Raw genomic sequence first — 12,855 nt, forward strand, 5'->3', positions numbered from 1 at the left:
TCTAAGAACCAAACTAGTTGGCCCAAAGACTCTTTTCAACTTCAAGTCCATGGTCACATCACTTCTAAGAACCAAACTAGTTGGCCCAAAGACTCTTTTCAACTTCAAGTCCATGGTCACATCACTTCTAAGAACCAAAGGTTGACTAGTTGGCCCAAAGACTCTTTTCAACTTCAAGTCCATGGTCACATCACTTCTAAGAACCAACTCAGGGTTTGTTAGCGTCCTCTTTAGACACATTACTCCCTGCCACTTTCTCACTTTCTATTTATTATCAACCTTCTGGAATGGACTTATACTGTCTTTAAGTTGAAGTGGAGGGGTAATTGTTTCTTTGGAGACCCAAAAATTATTTATGAAGTTCAGACCATGACGCAGTAAGTTGAAAGATGCGGACACTTTTGCTACTGGATAATTTCTTATGCTGTCATTTGTAGTCTATGAGCCACTGAGGTGAAGTGATGAGGTGATGTAATATTAGTAGGTGAAGTGATGAAATATTAGTAGGTGAAGTGATGAAATATTAGTAGGTGAAGTGATGAAATATTAGTAGGTGAAGTGATGAAATATTAGTAGGTGAAGTGATGAAATATTAGTAGGTGATGTGATGAAATATTAGTAGGTGAAGTGATGAAATATTAGTAGGTGAAGTGATGAAATATTAGTAGGTGATGTGATGAAATATTAGTAGGTGAAGTGATGAAATATTAGTAGGTGAAGTGATGAAATATTAGTAGGTGAAGTGATGAAATATTAGTAGGTGAAGTGATGAAATATTAGTAGGTGATGTGATGAAATATTAGTAGGTGATGTGATGAAATATTAGTAGGTGAAGTGATGAGGTGATGAAATATTAGTAGGTGAAGTGATGAAATATTAGTAGGTGATGTGATGAAATATTAGTAGGTGAAGTGATGAAATATTAGTAGGTGAAGTGATGAAATATTAGTAGGTGAAGTGATGAAATATTAGTAGGTGATGTGATGAAATATTAGTAGGTGAACTGATGAAATATTAGTAGGTGAAGTGATGAAATATTAGTAGGTGAAGTGATGAAATATTAGTAGGTGAAGTGATGAAATATTAGTAGGTGATGTGATGAAATATTAGTAGGTGAAGTGATGAAATATTAGTAGGTGAAGTGATGAAATATTAGTAGGTGAAGTGATGAAATATTAGTAGGTGATGTGATGAAATATTAGTAGGTGAAGTGATGAAATATTAGTAGGTGAAGTGATGAAATATTAGTAGGTGATGTGATGAAATATTAGTAGGTGATGTGATGAAATATTAGTAGGTGAAGTGATGAAATATTAGTAGGTGATGTGATGAAATATTAGTAGGTGAAGTGATGAAATATTAGTAGGTGAAGTGATGAAATATTAGTAGGTGAAGTGATGAAATATTAGTAGGTGATGTGATGAAATATTAGTAGGTGAACTGATGAAATATTAGTAGGTGAAGTGATGAAATATTAGTAGGTGAAGTGATGAAATATTAGTAGGTGAAGTGATGAAATATTAGTAGGTGATGTGATGAAATATTAGTAGGTGAAGTGATGAAATATTAGTAGGTGAAGTGATGAAATATTAGTAGGTGAAGTGATGAAATATTAGTAGGTGAAGTGATGAAATATTAGTAGGTGATGTGATGAAATATTAGTAGGTGAAGTGATGAAATATTAGTAGGTGAAGTGATGAAATATTAGTAGGTGATGTGATGAAATATTAGTAGGTGAAGTGATGAAATATTAGTAGGTGAAGTGATGAAATATTAGTAGGTGATGTGATGAAATATTAGTAGGTGAAGTGATGAAATATTAGTAGGTGAAGTGATGAAATATTAGTAGGTGAAGTGATGAAATATTAGTAGGTGATGTGATGAAATATTAGTAGGTGAACTGATGAAATATTAGTAGGTGAAGTGATGAAATATTAGTAGGTGAAGTGATGAAATATTAGTAGGTGAAGTGATGAAATATTAGTAGGTGATGTGATGAAATATTAGTAGGTGAAGTGATGAAATATTAGTAGGTGAAGTGATGAAATATTAGTAGGTGAAGTGATGAAATATTAGTAGGTGATGTGATGAAATATTAGTAGGTGAAGTGATGAAATATTAGTAGGTGAAGTGATGAAATATTAGTAGGTGATGTGATGAAATATTAGTAGGTGATGTGATGAAATATTAGTAGGTGAAGTGATGAAATATTAGTAGGTGAAGTGATGAAATATTAGTAGGTGAAGTGATGAAATATTAGTAGGTGATGTGATGAAATATTAGTAGGTGAAGTGATGAAATATTAGTAGGTGTGTTCCATGTTCCAAACCTGGATCTCCAGCTCAGAGATGTGCTGCTGCAGTTCAGCCATGGCGGCCATGTTGTCAGCCTCCCTCAGCCTGACCGCCATCACCTCCTCTTTACTCTGAGGAAGTTGACCTTGGTGAAAGTCTGGATCATTACCCACAATGCCACAGTAGGTACCTTGCATTCCATCTCCGCTTGTCGCCGTTTGATCTCCTGCAGTTGCCCGTGGAGGTTCTTGTTCTGCGTGGTCAAGGTCTGCACGCGCTCCTGAAGACTTCGACCCTCTTGCTCCGCCCTCCGCAGGTGGTTGTTGTGGATCTGATTCTGTGGTGGTAAAAACTGCATTAAGTTTGGTGGGACCAGATCGTTGGTACTGGACTGATTCTGTGGAGGTAAAAACTGCATCAAGTTTGGTGGGACCAGATCATTGGTACTGGACTGATAGTGTGGAGGTAAAAACTGCATCAAGTTTGGTGGGACCAGATCATTGGTACCGGACTGATAGTGTGGAGGTAAAAACTACATTAAGTTTGGTGAGAGCAGATCATTGGTACTGGACTGATTCTGTGGAGGTAAAAACTGCATTAAGTTTGGTGGGACCAGATCGTTGGTACTGGACTGATACTGTGGAGGTAAAAACTGCATTAACTTTGGTGGGACCAGATCATTGGTACTGGACTGATACTGTGGAGGTAAAAACTGCATTAAGTTTGGTGGGACCAGATCATTGGTACTGGACTCTTGTAGTCCTGGTTAGTATTCATAGTAGTCACCATTCGCAATAAGAACATTTGATCAATAACCTTCTATTTACCTTTTTATAACCAATTATTTACCTTCTATTTAACATGTTGTACCTTCTTTTACCTTTTTATAACCAAGTATTTAATTTCTTTAACTTGTTTTACTTCATTTGACCTTTTATTTACCTTCTATTTAGCTTTTTACCTTCTTTTACCTTTTTATAACCATTTATTTACCTTCTTTAATTTATTTTACTTCATTTTACCTTCTTTTTAAATTGTACCTTCTTTTACCTTTTTATAACCATTTATTTACCTTCTTTAATTTATTTTACTTCATTTTACCTTCTATTTAACTTGTACCTTCTTTTACCTTTTAATAACCAAATATTTACCTTCTTTAACTTGTTTTACTTCATTTTACCTTTTATTTACCTTCTATTTAACTTGTTTTATCAATCAATCAATGTTTATTTATATAGCCCTAAATCACAAAAGTCTCAAAGGGCTGCACAAGCCACAACGACATCCTCGGTTCAGAGTCCACATAAGGGCAAGGAAAAACTCACAACCCTGTGGGATGTCAATGTGAATGACTATGAGAAACCTTGGAGAGGACCGCAGATGTGGGTGAACCCCCCCCCCCACCTTCTTTTACCTTTTTATAACCAATTATTTACCTTCTTTAACTTGTTTTACTTCCTTTTACCTTGTATTTACCTTTTATTTAACTTGTTTTACCTTTTTGTAACCAATTATTTACCTTCTTTAACTTGTTTTACTTCCATTTACTTTTTTTAAACCAATTATTTACCTTATTTAACTTGTTTTACCTTCTTTCACCTTCTATTTACCTTTTTTAAACCAATTATAAACCGCCTTTAACTTGTTTTACTTCCTTTAACCTTTTATTACCTTCTATTTAACTTCCTTTACCATCTATTATCTTTTGTTTACCTTTATAAAACCAATTATTTACCTTATTTAGATTTTTTTTTAACCTTCTTTTAACTTATATTTACCTGTTTGACCTTTTATTGTACCTTATTTAACTTGTTTTACATTTATTTACCTTCCACTTAACTTGGTTAACCTTTTTTTACCTTTTATTTACCTTCTATTTAACTTGCTATACCCTTTACCTTTTATTTAGCTTATTTACCTTCTATATAATGTCTATTAACTTTTTATTTACCTTTTATCCAGCTTGTTCTACCCTCAATTTATCGATATTACCTTATTTTTACCTTTTATTTACCGTCTATTAACTTTTTGCTTTTTACCTTGCATTTACTTTCTATAGACCTTCCATTTCCCTTCATTTACCTTTTATCACCTATTCAACTGGTTTTGCCTTTAATATACCTTCCATTTACCTTCTTTTATTTAGCTTATTTTACCTTGTATTGACCTTTTTTTTTTTACCATCCTTTAACCTTCTAGTTACCTTTTATATACCTTTGTTTAACCTTCTATTTATCTTTTACTTTCTTTTACCATGGTGTGCCTTCTATTTAACTTGTTTTCTCTTCTACCTACAATTCATTTACATTTGACTTTCATTTACCACTTTTTACCTTCTATTCCATTATTGTAACTTTGTATGTGCCTCACTTTTTATACATTTGGATTAGTTTTAGCCAATAAATGATTAATTGAAGCAAAATAATGTCAATTGAAGCTTTTTTTTCCAGTGGAATGAATGGTTGTATTTATTCATTACAAGAGGCATTGATGATTGACATTTGCTGATTTGAAGGCAATTTCTAGGACTTAATAATGAATTATTATATGAATAATGACCTAATCATTTCAGGACTTAATAATGAATTATTATATGAATAATGACCTAATCATTTCAGGACTTAATAATTAATTATTATATGAATAATGACCTAATCTGCATGAATTAAATGACTTCTTTACTATGCACACAAATATAGTTGCTGAGGGTACGATCACTTTGAGTCTTCTTTTAATCATCTATTATTTTATTAATTAACAATAAGACTGCTCATATTTACACTCTAAAAACAATTAACATTAAGAATCTACAGGAAGTGATCCAGTGCACTGCTTGCATGATTCAGTGCACTGCTCATGTTTACACTGTAAAACTAATTAACATTAAGAATCTAATCATACACGATTCAGTGCACTGCTCATGTTTACACTGTAAAACTAATTAACATTAAGAATCTAATCATACATGATTCAGTGCACTGCTCATGTTTACACTGTAAAACTAATTAACATTAAGAATCTAATCATACATGATTCAGTGCAGTGCTCATGTTTACACTGTAAAACTAATTAACATTAAGAATCTAATCATACATGATTGAGTGCACTGCTCATGTTTACACTGTAAAACTAATTAACATTAAGAATTTAATCATACATGATTCAGTGCACTGCTCATGTTTACACTGTAAAACTGATTAACATTAAGAATCTAATCATACATGATTGAGTGCACTGCTCATGTTTACACTGTAAAACTAATTAACATTAAGAATCTAATCATACATGATTCAGTGCAGTGCTCATGTTTACACTGTAAAACTAATTAACATTAAGAATCTAATCATACATGATTCAGTGCACTGCTCATGTTTACACTGTAAAACTAATTAACATTAAGAATCTAATCATACATGATTGAGTGCAGTGTAAAAAGAGGTGACTGCTGCCCTCTGGAGGCCACAGAATGCCAGTGCTTTTATTGTGAAGGTCTGACCTGCGTTTCCAGCTCCAACATCCTCTGGCGGTTTTCTCGCAGCTCGGCCTGAGCCTCGGCCTCGCGCAGCCGGACGCTCATCAGCTCGTCCTGCAGCTCGCTCAGGGCGTTCTTCTTGGGGCTTTCCCTCCAGCGGCCTGACGTGCGGGCCAGGTGGCGCTGAGGGGGCAGGGCTAGCGTCAATGCCAGGTGTCTTCCAGTGTGTACTGTTGCAGCAACGCACCTGCCAGTGGTCTTCCAGGTCTCGCACTTGCTGCCGCAGCTCCTTGAGGCCGCTGAGGGCCTCCGCCTCCCTCACCTTGACCGCCATCAGCTCCTCTTGGAGTCGCGCCACGTTGGTGTCGTCCGGCAGCGACGTGTTGCGCTAACAATACAAAATGACTATTGTGATAAGTACACCTCTGCAGGAGTTCAAAATATATCAACGTACAACAAAGAATAACTTGATTAACATTGTTTTTAATGCTTAACACAAAATATTGAAAGTGCATCACTTTGCCATAAATTGCATCCTCATTTAAACCATACACATTGTTTTACCATTTTATACTGAAAAATAAATAATACAAATAAACTAAATAATACATTCAGCAGCTAAATACATAAAACACATTTACCTAAAAAAAAACAACAATAAAATAAATTGTGCAAAATGAATAAAAATTGTTAATTGTTTTTTCATTGAAGAAAGCTGTTTTTATACTTGAGAATCCTTTTTCACTTACAGAAAATAGTTGTTTTTTTACCCTTTCTTTGCAAGTAAAAGTATATGCATATTTTACCTGCAGGACTCTTTTTTTTTTTACTTGCGTAACGTTTTGACAGAAAAAAAAAATAGTTAACATGCGAATCGTTTAATTGAATTTTTTTTATTTTTATTACTTGCAAATCGTTTTTTTCTTGCTGAAAAAAAGTCTATTTTTTAACTTGTGACTCAGTTTTTAATTATTCAAAAGAAAAAAAGTTTCTTTTACTGGCAAATTGTTGGGCGTGAGTAAAACACTTTTGTGTTTGTGGAGTTTTGCCAGTCATTTTAATTGTCCATATTTGTGGCTCATTTTAAGCGGAGCTATTTGTGTTCATGTTTTGTTGCTATGACGACATCAGTCTGTCAGATATTTGTCCTGCTCCTCTAACAAAAAGCAAAGGCAGACATGAGTAAAAAAGCCAGCTTGATATCTTTTAGTTGAGTCCTGGTTTAGAGTCAAGTGGATCCTGCTGCTCGCTCACCTTCTCCATGTCCAAAATCTTGTCCTGCATCTCCCTGAGGGCGCACTGAGACTCCGCCTCCTTCAGCCTGGCCTGCACCAGCTCTCTCTCCAGCTGCAGGACCGCCTCCTCCGAGCAGCGCGACGTCACCTTCTGCCAACGACACGCGGGCGCACAAAAGTTTGAATGCCACGTCCGACCGCCTGCGCCTTTGCCCGGCAGCCAGGTTGCCTCCTGCGCCATGGCTGCTTGTTGTTGTGTCAAACATAAATAATGAAGTCTTCTGACAAAAGAGCATGCAGTGAGCAGACGTGGCTGGGAAAAGTGCCATCGTCCTTTTTTCTGTTCACGCCCGTTGCATCCCGCAGGTGGCGCTGCCCGTCGCATCCTGCAGGTGGCGCCACCCGTCGATGCCTGCAGGTTGTGCCGCCCGTCTCCTCCCGCAGGTAGCACCGCCCGTCGCATCCTGCAGGTGGCGCCACCCGTCGATGCCTGCAGGTTGTGCCGCCCGTCCCCTCCCGCAGGTAGCACCGCCCTTCGCCGCCCGCAGGTGGCGCGCCCGACTCATCCCGCAGGTGGCGCAGCACGTCACATCCTGCAGGTGGCGCCGCCCGTCACCGCCTGCAGGTGGCGCTGCCTGTCGCCGCCTGCAAGTGGCGCCACTCGTCACATCCACCGGGTGGTGCCGCCCGTCACCACCCGTAGGTGGCGCCGCCCGTCGCATCCCGCAGGTGGTGCCGCCCGTCGCATCCCGCAGGTGGTGCCGCCCTTCGCCGCCCACAGGTGGCGCGCCCGACTCATCCCGCAGGTGGCGCAGCACGTCACATCCTGCAGGTGGCGCCGCCCGTCACCGCCTGCTGGCGGCGCTGCCTGTCGCCGCCTGCAAGTGGCGCCGCTCGTCACATCCACCGGGTGGCGCCACCCGTCACCACCCGCAGGTGGCGCCGCCCGTCGCATCCCACAGGTGGTGCCGCCCTTCGCCGCCCGCAGGTGGCGCCATCGCCCATGGCCGCCCGCCCGGTGGCCGTCCTTACCGCTTGCGGCTGCTGCTGCTGAAGCTGCCCGATGGTTGTGTTGGCCTGCTCCAGCTGAGCGCTGACCTCCTGGCCCAGCTGTTTGACCGTGGCCAACTCCCGCTTGACCAGGTAGTTCTCCTCCGCCTCCTGAGCCCGCGTCACTTGTCCCTTGTGGGACGGAGCGAGCGAGGACGCAGAGAGGGCAGGTAGAGTGAGCAGGACAGGAAGAGAGAGTCAGAAGAAGGTTGATAACACCGGTGTGGGCTTGCTCCCCTCCTCATTGCAAATATTTACATAACACTGACATTCCTTTGTGCTGGAAAAATGTCACTTTTTGCCGTTACAGTTTTTAAGTTAGTGTAAAAAACATTTTGTGACTGGTGTCGTCCAGACCCCCCCACCCCCTCTACACATTTGTGCTACACTTATTTGTCTAATGTTATTAACGTGTTATTATTCAGAGCCAGCCTTGTTCAAATCCTAGCAAACGTGTCCCAAATGTTTGTGCTGCCAACAATTTATAGAGTTGTATAGTTAATAACTATTATAGTTAATAACCTCCCCCACCGAGGCACAATCTCTGCAAACATCTTTTGGTTGGCTCATTTATGAAATCAAAACATTTTGTGTTCAGTAGTTTTCATTCCACACAAGCAGAAACACTGTGTGTATTTCTTGTGCTATCTTGTGTATTTCTTGTGCTATCTTTTGTATTTGTTGTGCTATCTTTTGTATTTGTTGTGCTATCTTTTGTATTTGTTGTGCTATGATGCCATCTTTTGTATTTGTTGTGCTATGACGCCATCTTTTGTATTTGTTGTGCTATGACGCCATCTTTTGTATTTGTTGTGCTATGATGCCATCTTTTGTATTTGTTGTGCTATGACGCCATCTTTTGTATTTGTTGTGCTATGACGCCATCTTTTGTATTTGTTGTGCTATGACGCCATCTTTTGTATTTGTTGTGCTATGATGCCATCTTTTGTATTTGTTGTGCTATCTTTTGTATTTGTTGTGCTATGATGCTATCTTTTGTATTTGTTGTGCTATGATGCCATCTTTTGTATTGTTGTGCTATCTTTTGTATTTGTTGTGCTATAATACCATGTTTTGCATTTCTTGTGCTATGATGCCATCTTTTGTATTTGTTGTGCTATCTTTTGTATTTGTTGTGCTATGATGCTATCTGTTGTATTTGTTGTGCTATGATGCCATCTTTTGTATTGTTGTGCTATCTTTTGTATTTGTTGTGCTATAATACCATGTTTTGTATTTCTTGTGCTATGATGCCATCTTTTGTATTTGTTGTGCTATGACGCCATCTTTTGTATTTGTTGTGCTATGACGCCATCTTTTGTATTTGTTGTGCTGTGACATTTACAAAATATTTCTGTGTTCCCAACGTATATATATCTGCGGAAAAATATTATTTTCTTTTAAATTTGGCGTGTGCGGCTTATAACTGGTATGCTCTATAGTCGGGAAAATATGGTATATTTTTAAAAATTATAATGAACAGAAGAACAAGTGTTTGGGACAAGTTTAGGGAGATTTAAACAAGTTGTGGGGAATAATACTTTAATAACATATTAGTTGTTGTGCAATACGGAGGTCAGTGTTTTTATGCTTTATTTCCCTAATATGTTGTTTAGTTTTTCATTTACTGTATGTAAAAAGCGGCACTGCAACAAGGTCATTGTGGGATAATAGAAGTATATCCTATCCTATAACAGACAAAACATGTCAGTGTCATTTGAATATTTTCAAGGACAAGGGGGGCCTACTAATTGTAGTAATGGCAGCATTTTTTACAGTAGGCTGCCCCCTAGTGGCTAACATTGTAAAATACATGCTGGCTTCTTCAGTTGAGTTCTGTTGAATTTCATTCTGATTATTTCATGCATGGTTATTTCATTGAAATAATCACTAAGCACCAATTAACCCTAGGACTGGAATTATACTTAGCATGCGGTGCTACAGAGGCAGGCGGGGGAAGGGGACAAAGAAATAAAAGTACCTGGATCAATCTATCTGCCAAGGAAGCACTTTCCTACAAAACACAAATATGGAGAAGAGAGCAGAGACACACCAGAGGACACTTTATAGCACACAAGATCACTGGGAAGAACTTCATTCTCCCTGTTGCCATGCCAGCTGTGTAGGCTGAGGGGGAGGAGCTAGCGGGAGTGGGAGGAGCAAGCGTGAGTGACATGACATAAGTGGGAGGAGCAAGCGTGAGTGACATGACATGAGTGGGAGGAGCAAGTGTGAGTGACATGACATAAGTGGGAGGAGCAAGTGTAAGTGACATGACATGAGTGGGAGGAGCAAGCGTGGGTGACATGACATAAGTGGGAGGAGCAAGTGGAAGTGACCTGACATGAGTGGGAGGAGCAAGCGTGAGTGACATGACATAAGTGGGAGGAGCAAGTGTAAGTGATATGACATGAGTGGGAGGAGCAAGCGTGAGTGACATGACATAAGTGGGAGGAGCAAGCGTGAGTGACATGACATAAGTGGGAGGACCAAGCGTGAGTGACATGACATAAGTGGGAGGAGCAAGCGTGAGTGACATGACATGAGTGGGAGGAGCAAGCGTGAGTGACATGACATAAGTGGGAGGAGCAAGCGTGAGTGACATGACATAAGTGGGAGGAGCAAGTGTAAGTGATATGACATGAGTGGGAGGAGCAAGCGTGGGTGACATGACATAAGTGGGAGGAGCAAGCGGAGTGACATGACATAAGTGGGAGGAGCAAGCGTGAGTGACATGACATAAGTGGGAGGAGCAAGCGTGAGTGACATGACATAAGTGGGAGGAGCAAGTGTAAGTGATATGACATGAGTGGGAGGAGCAAGCGTGGGTGACATGACATAAGTGGGAGGAGCAAGCGGAGTGACATGACATAAGTGGGAGGAGCAAGCGTGAGTGACATGACATAAGTGGGAGGAGCAAGCGTGAGTGACATGACATGAGTGGGAGGAGCAAGCATGAGTGACATGACATAAGTGGGAGGAGCAAGCGTGAGTGACATGACATAAGTGGGAGGAGCAAGTGTAAGTGATATGACATGAGTGGGAGGAGCAAGCGTGAGTGACATGACATAAGTGGGAGGAGCAAGCGTGAGTGACATGACATAAGTGGGAGGAGCAAGCGTGAGTGACATGACATAAGTGGGAGGAGCAAGCGTGAGTGACATGACATAAGTGGGAGGAGCAAGCGTGAGTGACATGACATGAGTGGGAGGAGCAAGCGTGAGTGACATGACATAAGTGGGAGGAGCAAGCGTGAGTGACATGACATAAGTGGGAGGAGCAAGCGTGAGTGACATGACATAAGTGGGAGGAGCAAGCGTGAGTGACATGACATGAGTGGGAGGAGCAAGCGTGAGTGACATGACATAAGTGGGAGGAGCAAGCGTGAGTGACATGACATAAGTGGGAGGAGCAAGCGTGAGTGACATGACATAAGTGGGAGGAGCAAGCGTGAGTGACATGACATAAGTAGGGAGGAGCAAGCGTGAGTGACATGACATGAGTGGGAGGAGCAAGCGTGAGTGACATGACATGAGTGGGAGGAGCAAGCGTGAGTGACATGACATAAGTGGGAGGAGCAAGCGTGAGTGACATGACATGAGTGGGAGGAGCAAGCGTGAGTGACATGACATAAGTGGGAGGAGCAAGCGTGAGTGACATGACATAAGTGGGAGGAGCAAGCGTGAGTGACATGACATGAGTGGGAGGAGCAAGCGTGAGTGACATGACATGAGTGGGAGGAGCAAGTGTGAGTGACATGACAAGTGGGAGGAGCAAGCGTGGGTGACATGACATAAGTGGGAGGAGCAAGCGTGAGTGACATGACATAAGTGTGAGGAGCAAGCGTGAGTGACATGACATAAGTGGGAGGAGCAAGCGTGAGTGACATGACATAAGTGGGAGGAGCAAGTGGGAGTGACATGACATGAGTGGGAGGAGCAAGTGTGAGTGACATGACAAGTGGGAGGAGCAAGCGTAAGTGACATGACATAAGTGGGAGGAGCAAGCGTGAGTGACATGACATAAGTGGGAGGAGCAAGCGTAAGTGACATGACATAAGTGTGAGGAGCTAGCGTGAGTGACATGACATAAGTGGGAGGAGCAAGCGTGAGTGACATGACATAAGTAGGAGGAGCAAGTGTGAGTGACATGACATGAGTGGGAGGAGCAAGTGTGAGTGACATGACAAGTGGGAGGAGCAAGCGTAAGTGACATGACATAAGTGGGAGGAGCAAGCGTGAGTGACATGACATAAGTGGGAGGAGCAAGCGTAAGTGACATGACATAAGTGGGAGGAGCAAGCGTGAGTGACATGACATAAGTGGGAGGAGCCAGCGTGAGTGACATGACATAAGTGGGAGGAGCAAGCGTGAGTGACATGACATAAGTGGGAGGAGCAAGCGTAAGTGACATGACATAAGTGGGAGGAGCAAGCGTGAGTGACATGACATAAGTGGAAGAGTCCAAAAAAAGCCCTGAGCTTCCACGGACTGGGGGTCAGTGACAAAAAGGTGGTGGGAGTTACAAGATGGAGAGCGATGATCTTCTTGTGTAAACACCCGCTTCATGCTGCAAACTACACGGTGCAGCCCGGCATGCACGAACACACCATTAGTAATGACGCGGCCCCTCCGCTGGTCCCCCGACGACCACGCATGGCCAATACTTTCAGCTGGGTTAGTGCGAGAGGAGCTCACCTTCTCCAGCGTGTCGATCCTCTGCTTGAGGAGGCGATTCTCCGTCCGCAGCCTCTGCAAAGAAGGCAGGAAGTGACATCATCCGTCACAGAACACATGGCGTGGCG

At 41.5% G+C, this 12,855-nt stretch overlaps 1 protein-coding gene across 6 annotated transcripts in view; it reads right to left on the reverse strand.

Moving 5' to 3' along the window:
* Positions 1–12,855, reverse strand: part of LOC133644556 (ecotropic viral integration site 5 protein homolog) — a 72,007-nt gene that overhangs the window by 14,695 nt on the left and 44,457 nt on the right. For 4 of the 6 annotated variants that reach the window (XM_062039130.1, XM_062039127.1, XM_062039128.1 and 1 more), the window contains 8 exons: positions 12,749–12,802; positions 10,033–10,065; positions 8,034–8,183; positions 7,021–7,152; positions 6,014–6,154; positions 5,791–5,949; positions 2,485–2,631; positions 2,330–2,425 (listed from right to left, as the gene is read on the reverse strand). In XM_062039130.1, coding sequence (XP_061895114.1) covers positions 2,330–2,425; positions 2,485–2,631; positions 5,791–5,949; positions 6,014–6,154; positions 7,021–7,152; positions 8,034–8,183; positions 10,033–10,065; positions 12,749–12,802 — 912 coding nt within the window. The remainder of the gene's footprint in view (positions 1–2,329; positions 2,426–2,484; positions 2,632–5,790; positions 5,950–6,013; positions 6,155–7,020; positions 7,153–8,033; positions 8,184–10,032; positions 10,066–12,748; positions 12,803–12,855) is intronic. The other 2 variants (XM_062039129.1, XM_062039131.1) reach the window with 2 other exon arrangements.

The sequence above is a fragment of the Entelurus aequoreus genome, linkage group LG27 (assembly GCF_033978785.1).
Source record: "Entelurus aequoreus isolate RoL-2023_Sb linkage group LG27, RoL_Eaeq_v1.1, whole genome shotgun sequence".
Taxonomy (NCBI): Eukaryota; Metazoa; Chordata; class Actinopteri; order Syngnathiformes; family Syngnathidae; genus Entelurus; species Entelurus aequoreus.